We start from the raw sequence: 20489 nt of genomic DNA, 5'->3' as shown, positions 1-20489 counted from the left end.
CGGCAGATAACAGCCCCAAACACGGACACACTGTGTGACCTCACCTCGGCTAACATTACAAAAACACACCGGCGATTCGAGCCGGGTTAAGTTACGATTGTTTATAAATGAAACTGTAAGGGCCTTGTTAATAGTAATTTGAAAGGTGTGGGTTCACACTGTGCACAACGGCCAATTGTATGACAGTAAACATTGCATATTTAAGTGTTGGACCAATAGTGGGAAGGGGGTCGTTCATAACATTATTCCTGCAGCGGAACCTGTCAGTGCGGGGGAGGAATCTGTCCGTACCGGTGCAACAACAGGGCAACGGTTGTTGATGCAACTGTTATCTAAAAAATGCAACAATAGATGTCACTCTTTTTGACCTCATCTATTAGTATTCTCTCGTATTTGTAGTCTCTGCAGTAATAACAATGTTTATTATTATTACTATTATTTTTACATGATTGTTCGTAGAATGGAAATAAGAAAATAGCCAAGGAGTAGTACAAAAAAAAGCTACAAGTAATTTCAGTTTTGCATCCGTGCTACCATCATTTATATACATCAGTACATGAACATTCACACATCATTGTTATTATGATTATTATTAGGAGCAGTAGCAACAGTAGAAGTAGTAGTTGTTGTAGTATTGTTATAACACTACATAACACTACAACAATACGACTACTACTAATAATAATAATAATTATATGATATATAATATTAATTATATAATATAATATAATTATAATAATCTATCTGTCTATCTGTCTATCTGTCTATCTATCATTTATATACATCAGTCATGAACATTTAACATCATTGCTATTATCATTATTATTATGAGCAGTAGAAGCCGTAGTAGTAGTTGTTGTAGTATTGTTATAACACTACAACAATACTACTACTACTACTACTACTACTACTACTACTTCTACTACTACTACTAATAATAATAATAATAATTGCTATTATCACTCTATTTATATTGTCATTTAGTTTTGGTTACTTACTGTTCCATTCAGGTGTCCATTCTTATCCCTGATGTTGTTGCTGTTGTTGTTCTCCCTGCTTTATTTGTGGATTTTTTTTTTTCTATTCATATTTATGCTCATATTTATTTTTGACACTACAACTGTTATGCTGCTGTGACAAAAGAATTTCCCGAATGGGTATCAATGGATCTAGTCTTAACGTCATAATAACAATAGTAATTAATAACAATAACAGTAATAATGAATGGGCGGCACAGTGATTAGCGCTTCAGCCTCACAGCATGAAGGAATTGGTGTCAGAATTGAACAGCCTCAGAATTTCACAGTCATTTCATTGGTCTGATGTGACGCAGCAAAATATTTTGGTGGCATGAAGCTTGTTAGTCTAAAAAAAATCCCAAAATTAAGCCGCATATTTGTTTAAACTTGGCGCAGTGTTTAGCGCTTCAGCCTCACAGCACGAAGGACCCTGGTTGGATTGCAACAAGGGGACTTTTTGGTCCTCCGGTTTCCTCCCACAGTCCAAAAACATTGGAAAAACACCAGTCCAGGGTGTACCCTGCCTCTTGCCCGCGACCCTTAATAAGATCTTATTTGTCTCTAACATTATTACACGTAAACCTGAGCACAATATCCTTAATAACAAACCTATAACAAAGGATAACTTTACTCACATGTATTAACATAACAGTGCTGGCCGGTTTATTGAAGTAGCTTTCACAAAGTGGGATGATTGTTGGCGTTATTTGGCACGTTTTTGCTGAAAAACTCTTTATCGGCTCATCAGCGTAATAGGGGTGTAATGTTTTTAGGTGACACCTTCATTTATTTGGCTTTAGGCTGGAGGCTGCCAACATTTTTAGGCACAGTAAACACACCGGTCTTTCCTCTTCTCCCACTGTACTCACGGTTAAGCCAAGCGCTACATGCACTTTGTCACATTTCCTCGTTTTTGCTTTCGGGTGACTTTCGTTTGTCTCATTATCTCCATCTCGCACCGCCTTTCTTATCAACCCTCTGATATATTTTTCCATGGCGTCTCTGGAGGGTTTGTTCACTGCACTTCATATCTCTTGCTCTGTGCTGTGTGCATGTGTGCTCGGTGCAAAAAAACACCCAGACCATAGAGCTAATACTACATCATAAGCGTGTTCTCCGAGGTCACACTCCCACGACTTGAGAAGCAATGCATTATTGTCATCATTGTGGTTGTATATTAGCTCAGATGATTTTTAGCAGTAAAGAAGCAAACAATAGCCAATGAGTACAACAAAAAGCTATCTGTCGTTTAATTATGGTGATAATAGAAATAATAATTTATTAACTCAGATAATTATAGGTAGCATTTAAAGAAGCGAACAACACCTATTGATTATAATAAATAGCAAAAAGTATATACTTTGGCAGGCAGGAATGTTTGGTTCTTAAGATGACTGTTCTAACTCCCTGCGTCATGCTGCCCCTGAGCGCCCCATTATTATAATTATTATTATTATTATTATTATTATTATTATTATTACCATTATTATTGTTGTTGTTCTTGTCATATCAAATCAAGTATTATTATTATCATTATTATTATTATTATTAACTATTAACTAACACTACTTATTCAAAATATCAGCTGTTGTCAGCTGAAAGTAAATAATTTATTTTTTTAATCAGTTTTATTTAAATCTCACTGATCTGTCATGTAAGGATATGTTAAAGATGTGTCTATGTTTGCATGTGATGATGTCCCTAACTTTGTTGTCAGGCCGATGTATGACATCACTTTCTGCAATGACATCAGTGTCGAGATATAACTTTGTTTTTTTTTCTTCAAAAGCTGGTTGCAGAAGAAGGAAGATCTATAAAAACAGCATTCTTTAGCGATCATGTGTTAGCACTTCCAGGCATTAGGATACAGGAATGACAATCTGCTTTACAAAGTATTGCTGATCAAACTGAGGTGGAATGTTCCCAGTTCTTTGTGGGTTTCCAGTTCATTCAGTTCAGAAAAAGCAGACAAATAAGCCAAACTGGCATTTAAAAGGCAAAAAAAGCATACCGAACCATCGGCAGGCGATGCTTTATTTAAATATTAAATCTATGATGATGTGCTTCTAAAGTGCTTCATCCTGTTCCCCCACTTAACACTCTCACCCCGCGGAAATATCCCAACACATCGTCACCTGAGTATTTGCTCTACGTTCTTTGAAAGCGATTCACAGAAAAAAAAAAACAAACAAAAAAAACGGTGAGACAATGGGTCATTATGGCGATTATTACATTACATTACATTACATTACATTTGGCAGATGCTTTTATCCAAAGCGACTTACAATAGAGGACATAAGCACCGCATATAACACTTGCAAATACAAGATGCACAGGAAATATACAGAACAGAAAGCTGGGGTTCGTTTGTTTTTTTATTTTTTTTTATTTAAGACAAAGATGTACACATACGTACACACACACACACACACACACTGCATAGCCTAACTTGGTGCCTAACCTGATCTGGGGCATCAGCGCAGTAAAAAGTCCTGAAAGAGAAAAGTTTTTACCTGTTTCTTGAAGGTTGAGAGAGATGATGCTAGTCTTGTTGCTTCCGGAAGTTTGTTCCTCCACTGAGGTAGTAGAACTGAGAACAGTTTTGCCTGAGATCGCTTAGAGCGAGCAGAAGGTACTGCTAGTAGGTTTGTATTAGAGCAGTGGTTCTTAACCTTGTTGGAGGTACTGAACCCCACCTGTTTTACATGCGCATTCACCGAACCCTTCTTTATTGGATGGAGGATCGTTTCGTCGATGGGTACAAAGAACAGGCGGAGTAGCCTTTTCATGGAATCTGGCTCCCTTCACCTTGAATTCAGCAAGCGCTATGTTCTTGTAGTTCCCGTCTCCATGCAACTGAAGGAAGCCTTCCCTTAGTTTTGCCGGTGCCGGACTAGAATTGCTCATCTTGTCTTTGCAAATCATGCGGTCAGGACATCGATTCCAATCACGTTCCGTCATACATGTGAATCCGTATTGTACGTGTTCTTCCGACCGCTTTCTTTTTTTGCCCGACATAATTAGTATGAAGGGATTCAAATATTAAGAAATCACATGACGTACCATCACGACAGTCACAAGTTACTACAACTGATCGCGCCAAAATCCCCGCAGCACGGATAGGCCGAGCTATGTAGCGTGATCACCTGCGGCCGGTGATGTCATCACCAATGTGTGTCTTGACCTCCGCCGAACCCCTGAGACTGACTCACCGAACCCCTGGGGTTCGATCGAACCCAGATTAAGAACCACTGTATTAGAGGAACGCAGCTCTCTGCCGGGAACATAAGGTCTTACCACTTGGTTCAGATATGCTGGACCTGTTCCTGAGGTGGTTTTGAAGGCCAGGGTCAGGACCTTGTGCTTGATCCTGGCAGCTACTGGTAGCCAGTGCAACTGGATGAACAGAGGTGTAACATGAGGCCTTTTGGGTTGAGTGAATACCAACCGTGCTGCAGCATTCTGTACCACCTGCAGTGGTTTTCAAGTTCTGTTTATAAACAACATATTTTGGTCGAGGCTTTTTGCTAGCGTATAGTCAGGTCAATATGTGTTTGATCCCCCTGTGATTTTGCAAGTTCTCCCACTTAGAAATCATGTAGGGGTCTAAAATTCTCATCGTTGGTGCATTTCACAACGTACGATATTTTTTTAACAATTTATTTGTAAATTCCAGGGTTGAATAAATATTTGACCTCTTGCTTATCAGCCAGATTTCTGTTCCTCTGTTTTGAAAGAGTCCAACTCCGCTCTGCTCATCATTCTAATTGAGTAGCACCTATTTGAGGTTGTTCGCTTTCTTAAAGACACCTCTGCAGCCAACATGAGTAAAACCAAAGAGCTGTCAAAAGTCACAAGAGACAAAATTGTTGACCTTCACAAAGCAATTACCAGGAAGCCGGGCGAACCGTTGGAGCCATTGTCGTAAAATGGAAGAGACTGTCAGAGTCCCTTGGACTTGGGCTTCACGGAAGATGCGAAGACAGGCGAAGAATCAGCCCAGAACCGCACGGGAGGAGCTGGTCAACAACCCGAAGGGAGCCGGAGCCACCGTTTCCAAGGAGACGCCATGTGTTGTGAGATGTTGTCCAAAAACTTCCTTCCCTCAGCATTGAAGACGGGCCGTGGCTGGTCTTCCAACGTGACAATGACCTAAAACATACGTCCAGGAAACCCGAGGAAACCCGAGGCGCTCCACAAAAACGAGATCCAAAAACGATCTGTTTGGATCTCTTTGTGCAAACTACAGGGACTGTTTGACCGCTGTAATTCTTAACAAAGGCTTCTGTACCAAATATTAAAATTGTTTCACTCAAGGGACCCTGTCATTTACAAATAAATTGTTCATAAATCATACAATGTGATTTCCGATATATATATATATATGTATTTTTAGATTCTGTCTCTACCAGTTGAAATGCACCGACGATGAACAATTTAAACCCCTGTGGGAGAACTTGCAAAATCACAGGGGGATCAGATACTTATTGACCTGTTCTGTGAGATCACAATCTGATCAGATTCCGATTTTTTTTATTTTATTTTTATTTTCTATTGATTACCGATGGTAAATTGTAAATTTGTTACAGCAGCAGCTCCTACTGAAACGGTACAGGATAAGAAAATGCAAGCGTCAATAATAAGACAAAAAAGTAAGTGTATATACATGTTAATCTATAGTTTTGGGTTGTTGCACTATATTAGCATTGGATATGATTTACTGCATTGAAAGATTTTTTTTATTGCACATAATGAGTTGCCTGATACTCAACGTACAGTTTGATGACTTTCACTTTTTGACGCATTCAATGTGACGGCTGGTCGACCTGTTAGCATTCGCTACCATTAGCCTGCAGCGCCCGCGGACGATAGCGCCACCACACACTCATCGAACATTGTAAGCGTCGTCCTGCAGATGTTGAAGGACCTCGACCACCTCAGAAATTCGAGGCTCTTCTGGCCCGTCTTGTAAAGTGTGTCAATATTCTTTCCCCGTTCCAGTTTATTGTCAGTATTGATCCCCAGATACTTGTTATCCTCCACAAAAAAAACATGTCTCTCCCGTGATGATACGTCTTGTGATTTCTTTACTTAATATTTTAAATCCCTCGGACGAATATGTACACTTTGGATTCACGTTTAAAACAAAACGGGATGGTAGTCGGCGTCGTAACTGCATGGTTATCCATGCCAAGTTGAGCAATTCTAGTCAGGCACCGGCAAAACACCGGTAAACTTTGTTTACTAAGACACTTTATAGTTTCACTGAGACACTTTATAGTTTAAAGTTTATTTCTAATTCTGCCTTTTCTTTTTAATATTTATTACTGTTATATTTTCTGTAACTCTGGCACAACAATTTCCTTCGGGATTAATAAAGTTGTTCTTATCTTATCTTAACTAAGGGAACACTTCCTTATTCCTGCTTATTTGTTAATATCTTTTTGTGTAAAAATCAAGTTTTGCTGGTTTTGTTCTTCAAACACAGGAATGTTGATGCACGGTTGATTTCGTGCTCGTGAGTTGTGCTGCACGCCGTAAAGGTGTGGGTGGAGGTGTACGCATGTATGCATCCGGCACGTCAACACATTGCAAGTTGGACATTGTTTCGGCCAATGAGGAGACGTTCTGAATAGTGTTTGGGCGGTCGTTGGGTCATTGTCGGTGTTTGTAGATCATCTCACCTCTGTCTCCTCCACCTTTCCTTTCCTTCAGGCTGATGTTCTTCTATCTCTTCGTACCTTCTGACTCTTTTTCTCCACCCATTCCACCCTTCTTCACCTCTTTTCCACTCACTCCTCCGCTCTGGACTGTTGACCCCGAGTACCTGGACTCCTCAAACATCTCGATCTCCACTCCTCGTAGCCTCACCGATTCGTCCGGGTTCCTCTCGTTCACACACACATATACACTCCGTCTTGCTGCGCGAACCTTCGTTTCTACATTTTCAGGAATTCAGCCTCTGAAATCCTTATTTTGCCGGTTTATCCTTATTTTGCAGGTTTTCTCATCGACCACTAGAGGGCAGTGAACATCAGTCACTCACCTCATCCAGCTCAACATATTTATCTCAAATATAAATTGTCAAGTTTATTTCTACGGCGCACATTCATAACCCCTTTTTTAGTTTTTTATTCTGGCTTAAAATCTATATATTTTTAAATTGCATTCATAAAAATGCTCAACTACTAGAATCATATCGTTTTTAATTGGCACGCTCACAGCATGTACTGGTTTTAATCAAAATAAAGAGGCACAGTTTGTGGATATTTATTTAATGCGGATTGTATGAAGGGTGATATGAAAAGAAACGAGTTTAAAGTGCAGAAGAACGACAAAAAAAAAACAACACAGTAACAAACATCAGCATCTTGGAAGTAACTACTATTACCACAAATTTAAATAATAATAACAAAATCAGAAACACTTATATATATTCTTTTTATTGTTATTATTGTCCATATCGTTATGGACCCTATCGCCATCAACGGTTTGGAAATGTGTGTGTTTTATTCCTGATAAGTCTAAAGTGATCTTTGTAAGTGTGTGTGTGTGTGTGTGTGTGTGTGTGTGTGTGTGTGTGTCTCCCAGCTGTTGAAAGCTCTCTTTGTCAATAGACCTCCTGACTGTCTTGAGACTGAGACTTTAGGCCTAAAAAACATATCAGATACTATTTTTCTGTCCTTTGAGCCGTTAATGCAAGAACAGTACTTCCCAGTCACAAGACACAAAACACATTTCTCAACATAAAATCAGGAAATATCTCCATGTGTGTATGTTTTCCTCTGTATTGCAGAAACCACGGGGAGCTGGGACGGACTTGGGGTGAAAAAAAAAAAAAAAAAAAAAGGTGACGACATGACTTCCAGTCGGTCGGAACAGGTGGAGAAAAGCGTCCGGGGTAATTTGTGATTAAATAAAAAGCATCAACCAGAATGAAAAGAAAGGTATTTTCGGATCCTGCTGACGAAGCCATCGGAGGAGATATTTAGGCTTAAATCAGCATTTCCTTCATGACTAATGCTTGAACTTGAATTTAAAGCTGTTTTAATCCCTTTTTTGCTCTTGTAAGTTGGACAAACATACACAGAAATTAATTCACACAACAACCCTCCTTTCTTTCTTTGTCCTCTCGGCATCTTCAGCGAGATAATAGATGATTTAAAGGTTTTTTTTTTTTGGTTTATTTTGAAATGTTTCTACAACTCCGTCGCTGTCAGACACATTATTCCACTGCCTTCAATTCAAATTTTATTTGAATTTGTTTCACTCTCTCTGCTTTTCCTCACCCTACTGTTCTTTTAGAATATAATTCAAAATGTCAAAATTGTGTCAGCAATTCCTATTCCTTCCTAAAAAAAAAGGATAGTCACATTGCATCTGACTCAATATACATGCTTGACTCTCTCTGTTGCAAAATAACTTGTCTATTTAAAAAAAAGACCAACTTCGTTTACCTACGTTTGGCCTCCATCATATATTTGTGCTGATATTATAACTTTTATGAAACTGAAATATATTAAAAAGTCAGTGTGTTTAGATGATGAAACCATCGTGATAGGAATCAGATGGAAATGCCGATTTTTAATCGGGGTTTTCCGTCCCCGAAAAGTCACATTTCATACTTGAAACACAGAAAGTATGAAATATTAAACATGGGATTTTTTTCAACTCTAAAACTTTGAATGTGACCGTGATGTCCTACTGATTTTAAGGCACAAAATGATGTATTATCCTAAAAATCATGGCTTTAGGCCATGGTATGATGAAAGTGCAGCCTGTAGTTAATGTAAAAAAACAATCTAAGACACTCAATGAAAATATTGTGTAAAAACTGAAGTTTTGCTCTGATCAGACTTTTTTTTTCCTTTTTAAATCACAATATATCTGTGAAGATGTGATCAAAAAATTCTATTCCTCAAATCCATTTAGATTTCATCCCCTCTGAGGTATGGAGGTGTGTGTTTGTGTGTGTGTTGATTCAATATCAACATGCAACATCACTCATGTAATAGAGGAATAAATATGTTTGCTTTGCTAAAAGTTAAACTATCTATTAAATCCCAGCTGTTGCAGAAGACAATCTTTGCTCTGTTAATCTGCGTCCATTCAGAGAACAGCTGCTTTTTCATGAGCTAGTGTGTCATTTTACATTTGTGCCTGTGAGAGTGACCATTATAAAGCTTTTATTTACATAAAAAAAGAAGGATAAGCAGTCTTAAAAGCTACGTTTCAACTGTTCTTATTGCTGTAAGTCTCTCTGGATAAGGATAGTTTCCCTTCTGACTGCACAGTCCAGCTGACATTTGATCCTGCGCTGTTTCCTGGGCTTTCAGCTGCGCCAAATATTTAGACGTTTCCATGGCAACAAATTCATTTCTACTTCTGCCTCGGTATCACCCCCCCCAGGCAAGCGTACACGTCGGTGCTGAGCTTCAATGTCACAATTGTCTAGAAATAGTCCCTTTTTAGGAAAATGTACAATTACATGTTGAGTAGTTTTAAATGTGAGGTGTGTTACTGTCCTAGGAATTCCCTGGCGGACAGACAGCGAGGGATTGCACCGACTGGCTACTGGAAACATCAGTCGGAGCGAAGGACCGCCCCGGTTCTATAAACTGTCAGGGTGCAGTAAGTCCACGCCTGGCGACGCTCTCTCTTCTCCTCTGCGGTGACTCTGCAACAAATCTGCAGCAAAATGTCTGTAAGTATCTTTTATGAATTTCACAATTTGACCTCCGTCCATTTCTTTGCTCTTCGTTTCTCGATGAGTTACTTTGACACCCAAACGCGAGGCCTCACACTTGTATGACGTTTAAAGCTGGCAGCTGTTCCACATTTATCAAGCGTCCCTGAATGGAGAAGTAACATATTCACTTTGTTAAAACAAAACCGCTGTTTATATTTGTTTTGTTTTCTTTTTAATCCCCATATTTCACACACGCGAGGTATCGTCTTTTATGGTCAAACTATTCAAGTCATGCATATCTCTCAGCTCTCTTGGAATAACTTCATTTTCTTTTTTTTTTTTTCTCTTATCACATCGCAGTTGGATGCTTGGAAGGACAAAATGCCCATTGTGCTGTCTTGTAGAAGTAGATTTTAGTAAATTCGTCGCGATATATTTGCTTTTCTCCAGCTGCAGGGCAAACCATGTGTTCAGGGAGGGGCTCTTGAATATTTAGAATACAATAGTCATTAAACGGAGGCTAGAATAGGTATTATTATACACTTATCTCAAGCTGTTTTATGTAATTCTGTGAAAACAAATTGCCCTGCAAAAAATCTATGTCTGTATTATTGTTGCGGTATCTTCAAAATCTTTCAAATGATTTTTTGAAATTTTCAGCGAATATCAATAAATAGGGTCGCAACCCGATCTGGTCATCTATAAAATTTCTATTTTCCCCCTCCGAGTATTTGCGCTTGTTCATTTTCCTCCAACAGCCCGACGCTCACATCCTCTAAATACATAAATAAAGAAAAAATAAACTTATAATCGCAAAGTCACACTTGGATATTCTCACGTCTCGATATTACATAATATGACACGCCGTCCTGATCAGATATGCATGAAAGAAATGAGTTTTTAATGACCGCAAATACAGACATGTTATATTTCAAGACATAAATATTACATAAGCAATCTTAATCAGATGTGCATTTTCAATGACGGACCCATTTTCGCTGATATTTCATTGCACTTGAAATGAAACCAAAAAAACAATATATAACTAATAAAAACACCTGTTTCCTCGACACACCGTAGTCTAAAATTGCGATCAAAGTTCCAGTATTTTATTTTTTATTTCTTATTTGCGATCAGCAAGCGTGAAATGTAAATCCTCAAACGACATCTCATTTTCACGCAAATTTTTCCCCATCGTGGAAAATTGCCAAAACCTCTTGCCACATGTACAGTCGCTACCGGGTTCTGCAGCGTTCGGCCTTCTTTACAAGCGAGGATCGCGCTCAGGAAAATCTTACTCTTTTCGAGGCGAGATATCTCAGCCTCGGCCAAATCTGGGGTTGGAACGGCGAGCGGAAAAGGTTGGAATCTCCTCCAACTTAAATCTGAAACACATGTTTCTCTTCAATAGCATCTGGCACCATTTAAGTGTTTAAGACAATTCATATTTCATTGTATTTCTAGTTAAGACAATTCATATTTCATTGTGTTTCAGTTAAAAAAAAAAAGTTAGTTATCTATCTATTGATCTATCTGTCTATCCACTGTATAAGTAAATTACATAAATGCAAGAAAAAAATAAAATAAAAATAAATGAAATTAAGTAGAATAAAATAAAGTAGTCAGCAATCCTGCTATATAAATAAATGACATAAATGCAGGAATAAAATAAAATATCTATCTATCTATCTATCTATCTATCTATCTATCTATCTATCTATCTATCTATCTATCTATCTATCTATCTATCTAATTCATATTTTATTGTATTTCTAGTTAAGACAATTCATATTTCATTGTGTTTTAGTTAAAAAAAAAAGTTAGTTATCTATCTATTGATCTATCTGTCTATCCACTGTATAAGTAAATTACATAAATGCAAGAAAAAAATAAAATAAAAATAAATGAAATTAAGTAGAATAAAATACAGTAGTCAGCAATCCTGCTATATAAATAAATGACATAAATGCAGGGATAAAATAAAATATCTATCTATCTATCTATCTATCTATCTATCTATCTATCTATCTATCTATCTATCTATCTATCTATCTATCTATCTATCTATCTATCTATCTATCTATCTATCTATCTATCTATCTATCTATCTATCTATCTATCTAATTCATATTTCATTGTATTTCTAGTTAAGATAATTCATATTTCATTGTATTTCTTATTCTTCCTCCTTTCTACTATTATCTATTACTGTTCTGTTTTTTACTTGAAACTCTGGCACAACAATTTCCTTCGGGATTTATAAAGTTATTCTCATCTCATCTCATTTATACTTGTATATTCTCCAGTTCCATCCATTTATTGCTATCTTTTAATTATACTGATAATTCGTTAGTCGTCTGCAGATAACAATGATCCACTTCTGCTTCATTAGTTGTGAAAAAAAATAAAAAAATAAAATTGATTTTATTCTTTAATACCGCATTTATACTGCACATTCTTTCCACACGCGCTTCTGATAAGATAAGATAAGATAAGATAAGATAAGATAAAATAAGATAAGAACAACTTTATTAATCCCGAACGAAATTGTTGTGCCAGAGTTACAGAAAATATAACAGTAATAAATAATAAAAAGAAAAGGGCAGAATTAGAAATAAAAATAAACTATAAACTATAAAGTGTCTCAGTGAAACTATAAAGTGTCTTAGTAAACAAGTGATAAAACTATAAGTGTCTTAGTAACAAGTGAGGTAAGGAGTGCACAATAGTATGATAAAAGGAAAAATTGTAGTGTAGCTGTTATGAAATGAAATATTGCACAGTTCTGAATATTGCACAGTGAAATGAAATATTGCACGGTTTTTTTTTTTGTTTTGTTTTTTAGCTTAAAAATAGGTTTTTATGGTTGCCGGTGAGACGCTAACTGCTATGCGTTGTGTTTTAACTAATGTTTTCGCTAATGTTTTCACATTTAGTAACTTTTTTTTTTCCATAAATTCACCGCTAACAGTTTTTATTTCTTCTTTTTCCGTAAAAAAGAAACAAGGTATGATCGTGAACAACATGTCCTTCAAGGTTGGACAAACCATGACGCTCGTCGGGGTCCCCAAAGCAGATGCTTCCAAGTGAGTAATTAATCACCGTTTTAATGCAAACACGCCAAGATAATAACATTTTTTTTTCCTCTTTCTCGTGCTGCAGTTTCGCGTTGAACATCGGCGTCGGCGAGGATTTCGTCCTGCACATGAATCCTCGTTTTAACGCGCACGGGGACGAGAACACGGTGGTCTACAACTCTTTCCAGGCGGGCAGCTGGGGTGAGGAGCATCGCGAGGGGGGCTTCCCTTTCCAGCAGGGGGAGGAGTTTAAGGTGAGAGTTCACTTTTTTTTTTTTTTTTTTTTTTTTTTCCCACAATAACTTATTCAGATATTAAATTCAACAATGATGAGACTTTTTTTTTTTTTTTTTTTTTTTTTTTTTTTCACCTACTTTTAATGTTTTGGATCGTTTCGCATGAAGTTTTATTCTTCGGTGAATCCGCGTGATTGCAGGCGAACAGTAAGAGACGTAGGAAAAAATAAATACTGCAGTGAGGTTAAAAAATAAAATAAAATCAACACAATGCAGCTCTAAGTTACTTGTTGTGTAATCAAAGTGTCCGCTGGACTTGTTTTTAAGGACATTTCATCAACGTTGGATCAGCCTAGAATGTGTTTTTACACTTTTATCCAAATCCAGACCTCCGTGGGTTCATACATTTGATTTCCATGTATTATTTTTGTGTGATTTTCTTGTCAGCGGCGCTCAAATATGTAAAGTATTTAATACGAATATTTAATTCATTCAGATCGAGGATGTGTTATTTTTATGTTTCCTTTATGTTTTGAGCAGTGTAATGATAATAATAGAAAAATAAAATAATAGTAGCATAAATTAATAATGACAATTATAACAATAACAAAAATAATAGTAATAATAACAATAACAATGATAATGACAAAAATAATAACGGTAACAATAATAATAATACTAGTGGTAATAATAATAGCCAATGAACATAACACTTTATTAATAAAGACACTAATGATAATATCGATAATGATAACAGAAATGATAATTATAATACAAAATAATACAATAACAATGCAATACAATAATAATATAATATTAAAAATAACAATAACAATAATAATAACAACAAAAAAATAATGACATTGATAATAATAATAGTATAACATCATAATAACACTAATAACAAAACAATAACAATAATAAAAATAATTTTAATAATTGTAATAATAACAATGATAATAATAATATTAGCCAATAATCATAATCCTTTATTAATAAAAACACTAATAATAATATGAATAATAGCAGAAATAATAGTAATAATAATTATAATAATAAGAATAATATGAATAATATTAATAATGATAGTAATGGTAAAATAATAATGGTAATTATGGTAAAATGGTACCAAAAGCCAACTTCTATTTATCAACGTTTTTTAAAATGGTTACCAAATTCACTGACTCACTGGTTAAAAACATTGGTGGTGTTTTAAACAAAATATTTTGTTAACAAAGTATTTAATAAGAATATTCAAGTCATTCAGATCTAGGATGTGTTATTTTAATTTTTCTTCTTAGTGTATACGAGAGTGTTAGAAATACAAATCTCCGTTTTTTTTTTTTAAATAATTCAACATTCAGTGATTAATCTTCCAAAAAGAAGTTTTCAAATCATATTGTAATTGTTTTTTTTTTTTTTTTCCTCCCCTTCTGTCTCCGTCTTTTGCACATATCACAGATCGTCATCACGTTCACCGCTTCGGAGTTTCAGATCAATTTATCGGACGGATCCGTGATCCATTTTCCAAACCGCCTCGGTGAAGAGAAATATTCCATCTTCAAATTTGAAGGGGCCGTTCGCATCCGAACCTTAGAGATTAAATAAACCAAGTAATCCTGGGAATTAGATGATTCAAATCAAACCCTGCACGACCCTGTGGAATCGGTGCCTTCACGACAAATTCATGTAAAAGCAGATTTATTTTAAAGCATGTTTTTGGGCCATTATTGACCAAGTGCTCTGCAAGAATATGATTTCCAGATGAAAGATTGACGCTTTGGCGACACACAATGGACGGAAATGTACGAATACAGTAACAGGTCAAACAGTGTGTTGTGTATTTTACAGGGACAGGAAAGTGAAGTTATTTAAAATGCAGCAAGATTTTTGTTCATCTTCCTGAATATTACAACTGTGTGACAAGGAAAATGACAAAATGTAATAAAGAAGGATAAAACTTCCCCCAAAAATGTATTGTATTCTTGTATCTATCTATCTATCTATCTATCTATCTATCTATCTATCTATCTATCTATCTATCTATCTATCTATCTATCTATCTATCTATCTATCTATAAATGAATTACATGAATGCAGGGAAAAAATAGAATAAAATAAAATAAAAAAATAAAATAAATGTTATCAATCAATCGATCTATCTGTCTATCTACTGTATAAGTAAATTACATAAATGCAGGGAAAAAATAAAATAAAATAAAAATAAAAGTAATTAAGTAGAATAAAATAGAGTATTCAGCAATCCTGCTGTATAAATAAATGACATAAATGCAGGTATAAAATAAAATAAAATTAATATCTATCTATCTATCTATCTATCTATCTATCTATCTATCTATCTATCTATCTATCTATCTATCTATTGACTGTATAAATAAATTACATAAATGCAGGGAAAAATGAAATAAAATAAAACAAAATAAAAGGAGTATTCAGCAACCCTGTATAGTTCACATTTGAAATAAAAGTCCATCTCAGTAAAAATCCAGTAAAATCTTCTTTGGCTGCTGCAGAACTAATGGGAGACAGACACTTTTTATCTTTTCTATCACATAAAATTTATTTGTAGGTTTTGACATATATTACAAAACAATTTAATATAAAAATAGATAAAGAAATTAGTTAATTAAAAAAAAAAAAAAATCTCCAGGCAAATTCTTGCTGGGAACAAGTTTGAACCATTTTGTTTTTATTTTTTTCAATTAAAAAACCACATATTTTACCAAATAGTTTAAGAAATATATTTTCTTTTGATTTTGCCTGCCTAAAAAGTGCCCATATCGGCCATTAGATGTCGCTATTGTTTTATTTTCAGTCATTTATTGTTGTCAAATGGTGAAATATTGGATGTGACACCAGGAAATTCAAAGTGCTTTTGTTGATCCACTGCCTTCGTCCAAATAATTCCAGCATCTCAACATTTCCTCCCGAAATGTCGGACACGCAAAGCTTGACAAATATAACATAATCTGGTAACTGTTGATCTCTAGTTAACCAACCCGTGTGTGTTTCAGCACAAAAATCATAAACGTGGATCCCTGCATTACCAACCCTGGATTCAATGAGTGTGTTTGAGTGGCATGTGAGTACTATTTTAATCGAATCTGATGTAACAGAACGCAATGTGCTCGTGTGTGTGTGTGTGTGTGTGTGTGTGTGTGTGTGTGTGTGAGCGTGTTGCTGATTTGATGGAAGATAGGAGTGGGGAGTTTATGTGAGCACTTTCCCATCCTTCAAGACAAAAGACTGATTATTGGATGACCTTTACTTTCTTATGTTTATTTCATCAACTGAAAAAGTCGAGTATTTTATCCCTTGAGGACGTTTTTTTTTCTTTTTTTTTTTTTTTTTTTTTAAATTTGTGATCCACACATTGGATTTAATTATGATTTATTTATTTCACACTGACGGCGTCTCCAGCAAACATTATAACGGGAAAGGGACAAATCCTCCAACTGCAGAAAAATACTTGAAATAATTGTGTAATTTGGGTGAAAAAATGTAAAAAAAAAATTGAAAAAAAAAACAAACGAATATAAATAAAAAAAAAAAAAAAGAAAATAAATTAAATGAAATAATTAATTGAAGTTTTAGTCCAAAGTGTTGAATATTGGATGCAGGGTGTCTTTGTGGTGTTTATGCATGTTTGGCTGAGCTTAAAAAGGTGAGTAAGAAAAGAAAAATGAAATAAATACTCTTTAATGGAAAGCAATTATATGCAACTTGAGTCGTCATTTGTTTATTTATGCATAAGAGAAGAAAAAGATAAGACTTTGCCAGAAAAAGATATTGTGGATCAGTTTGTTAATCGCCACTGTTCACAACTCATTTATACTTTTTTTTTCCTGATTTGATGTCAAAAAGTGTGTGTTAAAGGCTTCAAATCAACAAAAAAAACCAACATATGAGTAATAAAAACAAGAAGAGGTAATGTTAAAAAAGAAATCTTCAATTATAAGTGATGGAGGAGGAGAAGTAAAGGGAAAGGAAACGGTTTGGTGAGAAAAATACCGAAAAAAATAAAAGAAAAGGTCGGGGTTGAAAAGAGCAAATGACCGCGGTCATCATGGCAACCAAAAGTGATCTTCCTCCTCCTCCAGAGAGATGGCCTTTGACATCAGCAGGTAGCGATTGTTGATTATCCCCAACACACACACACACACACACACATATACGTGGAAAGCAGTATTCCAATCAATTCATATGACATTGCACTGACTTGCAAAGACTTTTTTCAGATAATAACCTTCAATCTTAAGATATTGACCTCTCGTCTCAAATTGCTTCTGGTCTGGAAAAGATAAGTCCTCACAAGACCTTGAGAGAGACCATCTCCCGCCGCCGCCGCCGCCGCCGCCGCCGCCGCCGCCGCCGCCGCTCACGTATGTAAATGTGTGTTATTTCAGCAGAAAGCACTGCATATGTTCTGCAGCTCAGTCTCACATAATAAAGCGTTGCAGCTGTTTTAACACATCTCTGTTTCTTTCACCTGTGCCATGTCATCCCTGCAGAGTGTGAGTAAATGTGCTGAAATATGTGGAAAGGAATGATTCACCTCCGCTTACATAAAACCTTTGTCTATATTTAGCGGCAGCATGACTCCAGATTTCTGCACCCAAGCTATCAGCCACACAGTGAGATGTGCGTAGGCCCGCCCTGAGCCGACTCCTCCATCCACGTTCTGGCTGCCTGCGGCTTCGCCGCGGCTTTATCTCCGAAACATGATGGCACGTAAACAGAGAGGAACCTGTTGGTATGAAACAGCGCCGGTGGATAAAGATGAAGGCGTTATTTTGTTGATGCGGAGACGTGATAAAATACAGGATCAAAAACAGCATTGGAGCGTCTTTGAAAATATACGGGGATATTGTTTGTAGAGCGTATGCGAGGAAAAAAATTTTTTTTTTTTTTTTTTTTTTTTTACTTACATATGTGTCATGTTAATGAAAAAATGATGCATAATGCTTTCAATTTTTTTTTTTTTTTTTTTTTACTGTTTATCCAGGATTCAGGGTCATATCCCAGCCAATCAGAAGGAAGGGTTAAAATAACTCAATCTGACTTATTTTGTTTATTTATATTATTCTTGTCATTGCTATTGTCACTCTGTTTATATTAGTTTTGGCTCTCTATTTTCACTTTTTTTTTCCCCCATTCTATTTTTCATCCTTATCTTTGTTGTTGTTCTCTCTTTATTCTATTTATTTGTGGATTTTTTTTTTTTTTTTTGCTATTTTCTCTATTACTATTTTCCAATTGTCTTCTAACTGTTTCTCTATTTATATTTATATTTATATTTGTGTTTATATTTGTGTTTATATTTGTTTTTATATTTGTGTTTATATTTATATTTATTTTCATATTTATATTTATTTTCATATTTATATTTAATTATTATTATATATTATTCACACATTATTCATATTTATATGATATTATTCACACGTCAAACTGTTGACAAAAGAGTTTCTCCTATGGGGATCAATAAAGTTGATCTTATCTTATTTGAGGTGGGAGCGCGCCAGGCCATCCATTAACAATAATTATATCATTTAATTGGTGTTTTACGGAGCCAGAGAAATTGCCATTTCATAAAATGAGATTGATCATTGTTTACTAACTTTTTAACTGTGATTAATAATGATAGTCATCTGCAACATTCAATGTCAATCAATAGTGTGTGTGTGTGTGTGTGTGTGTGTGTGTGTTGCAAATGAAGGCAGCTTTCAGCCTGTGTATGTCTATGCAAAGCAGAAACAATAAATATCCACAGTAGGAGCCTCGCAGAACTCCATACCTTTAAGTAAATAGAGCCATTTGGTGTTAAATTGATTATATAAACCGCCCCAAAAATAAAGAGAACACTAAAATAACACCTCCTAGATCTGAATGAATGAAATATTCTTATTAAATAGTGTGTTCTTTACATCGTTGAATGTGCTGACAACAAAATCACGCTAAAGTGATGGATGGAAATCAAATGTATGAATGTATGGATTTGGAGTTACAATCCAAATTTAAATGGAAAAACACACGACAGGCTGATCCAACATTAATATAATGTCCTTAAAATAAGTCAAAATCAATCTGTGTTGCTTTCTAAGGATCTAAGTTTGATGACATTGAGTTACATTGTGTTGTTGAACTGTTCCCTTTATTTTTGAGCAGTTTACTATAAAGATACTAAAATGATGTTCGTGATAACCTGTGGGAGTTTTTTCGTTGTTATATTATATTATATTATATTATATTATATTATATTATATTATATACAAAAATCCACAAATAAATCAGCAGATAAAAATACAATCTATACAGCATCCAACTTCAAAATACGAACCCTGCGTCACAGCGGTCAAAAATAACATTTTTCTTTCGGGGTGACCTGACCTTTGCATTAACATCATTTTATACCTGGATAGAGTGCCATCTATGCACACAAAGGTATATAATATAATATGGTATAATATAATATAATATAATATAATATAATATAATATAATTTCATTTAATATAAAAAATGATATAATATAGAATATAATATAGGTAATATAATGATGTATAATACATGATATAATATATGATATAATATGTTAATGTAATATAATATGATATAATGTCATATATTATGATATCATACATTATATAAAATAGTATAATGATATATGATACACAAAATTATATTATATTATACAACACTCAAAGGTATATACATAAAGGTATATAATAAATTATATAACACAAAGGTATACATACAAAGGTATCAATTATATTATATTATATTATATTTTAAACAAACAACACACAAAGGTATATACATAAAGGTATATAATAAATTATATAAAAGAAAGGTATACATACAAAGGTATACGTTATAATATATTAAATGAAATTATATTTTGTTATTTTACATTATATTATAAACAAACAACACACATAGATACATACATAAAGGCATATAATAAATTATATACAAGAAAGGTATACATACAAAAGTATACGTTATATTATATTATTTTATATTATATTTTATATTTTATTTAAACAAACAACACACAAAGGTATATACATAAAGGTATATAATAAATTATATAACAGAAAGGTATACATACAAAGGTATCCTCTATATTATATTATATTATATTATATTACATTATATTATATTAAATTATGTTATATTATATTTTAAACAAACAACACACAAATGTATATACATAAAGGTATATAATAAGTTATTTAAAAGAAAGGTATACATACAAAGATATACGTTATATTATATTATTTTATATTATATTTTATATTTTATTTAAACAAACAACACACAAAGGTATATACATAAAGGTATATAATAAATTATATAACAGAAAGGTATACATACAAAGGTATCCTCTATATTATATTACATTATATTATATTAAATTATGTTATATTATATTTTAAACAAACA

General features: G+C 34.4%; 1 protein-coding gene across 1 annotated transcript; it reads left to right on the top strand.

Moving 5' to 3' along the window:
* Positions 1–9573: 9573 nt before the first annotated feature.
* Positions 9574–14994, top strand: lgals2a (lectin, galactoside-binding, soluble, 2a). Its single transcript, XM_086153198.1, has 4 exons — positions 9574–9723; positions 12709–12794; positions 12871–13039; positions 14483–14994. The coding sequence occupies exons 1-4, from the start codon at positions 9718–9720 to the stop codon at positions 14627–14629; spliced, it is 408 nt and encodes a 135-aa protein (XP_086009324.1). The 5' UTR covers positions 9574–9717; the 3' UTR covers positions 14630–14994.
* The last annotated feature ends 5495 nt before the right edge of the window (positions 14995–20489 follow it).

This window comes from Fistularia commersonii, chromosome 10, assembly GCF_037954325.1.
Source record: "Fistularia commersonii isolate RoL2024-O1a breed Wild chromosome 10, RoL_Fcom_v1.0, whole genome shotgun sequence".
NCBI classification, from domain to species: domain Eukaryota; kingdom Metazoa; phylum Chordata; class Actinopteri; order Syngnathiformes; family Fistulariidae; genus Fistularia; species Fistularia commersonii.
Note: the sequence above shows the minus strand (reverse complement) of the source record. Positions and strands in the feature narration are given on the sequence as shown.

Coding starts and splice junctions, on each gene's coding strand:
- lgals2a (XM_086153198.1), top strand. Junction 12,795..12,870: donor CCCAAAGCAGATGCTTCCAA/GTGAGTAATTAA, acceptor CTCGTGCTGCAG/TTTCGCGTTGAACATCGGCG. Junction 13,040..14,482: donor AGCAGGGGGAGGAGTTTAAG/GTGAGAGTTCAC, acceptor CACATATCACAG/ATCGTCATCACGTTCACCGC.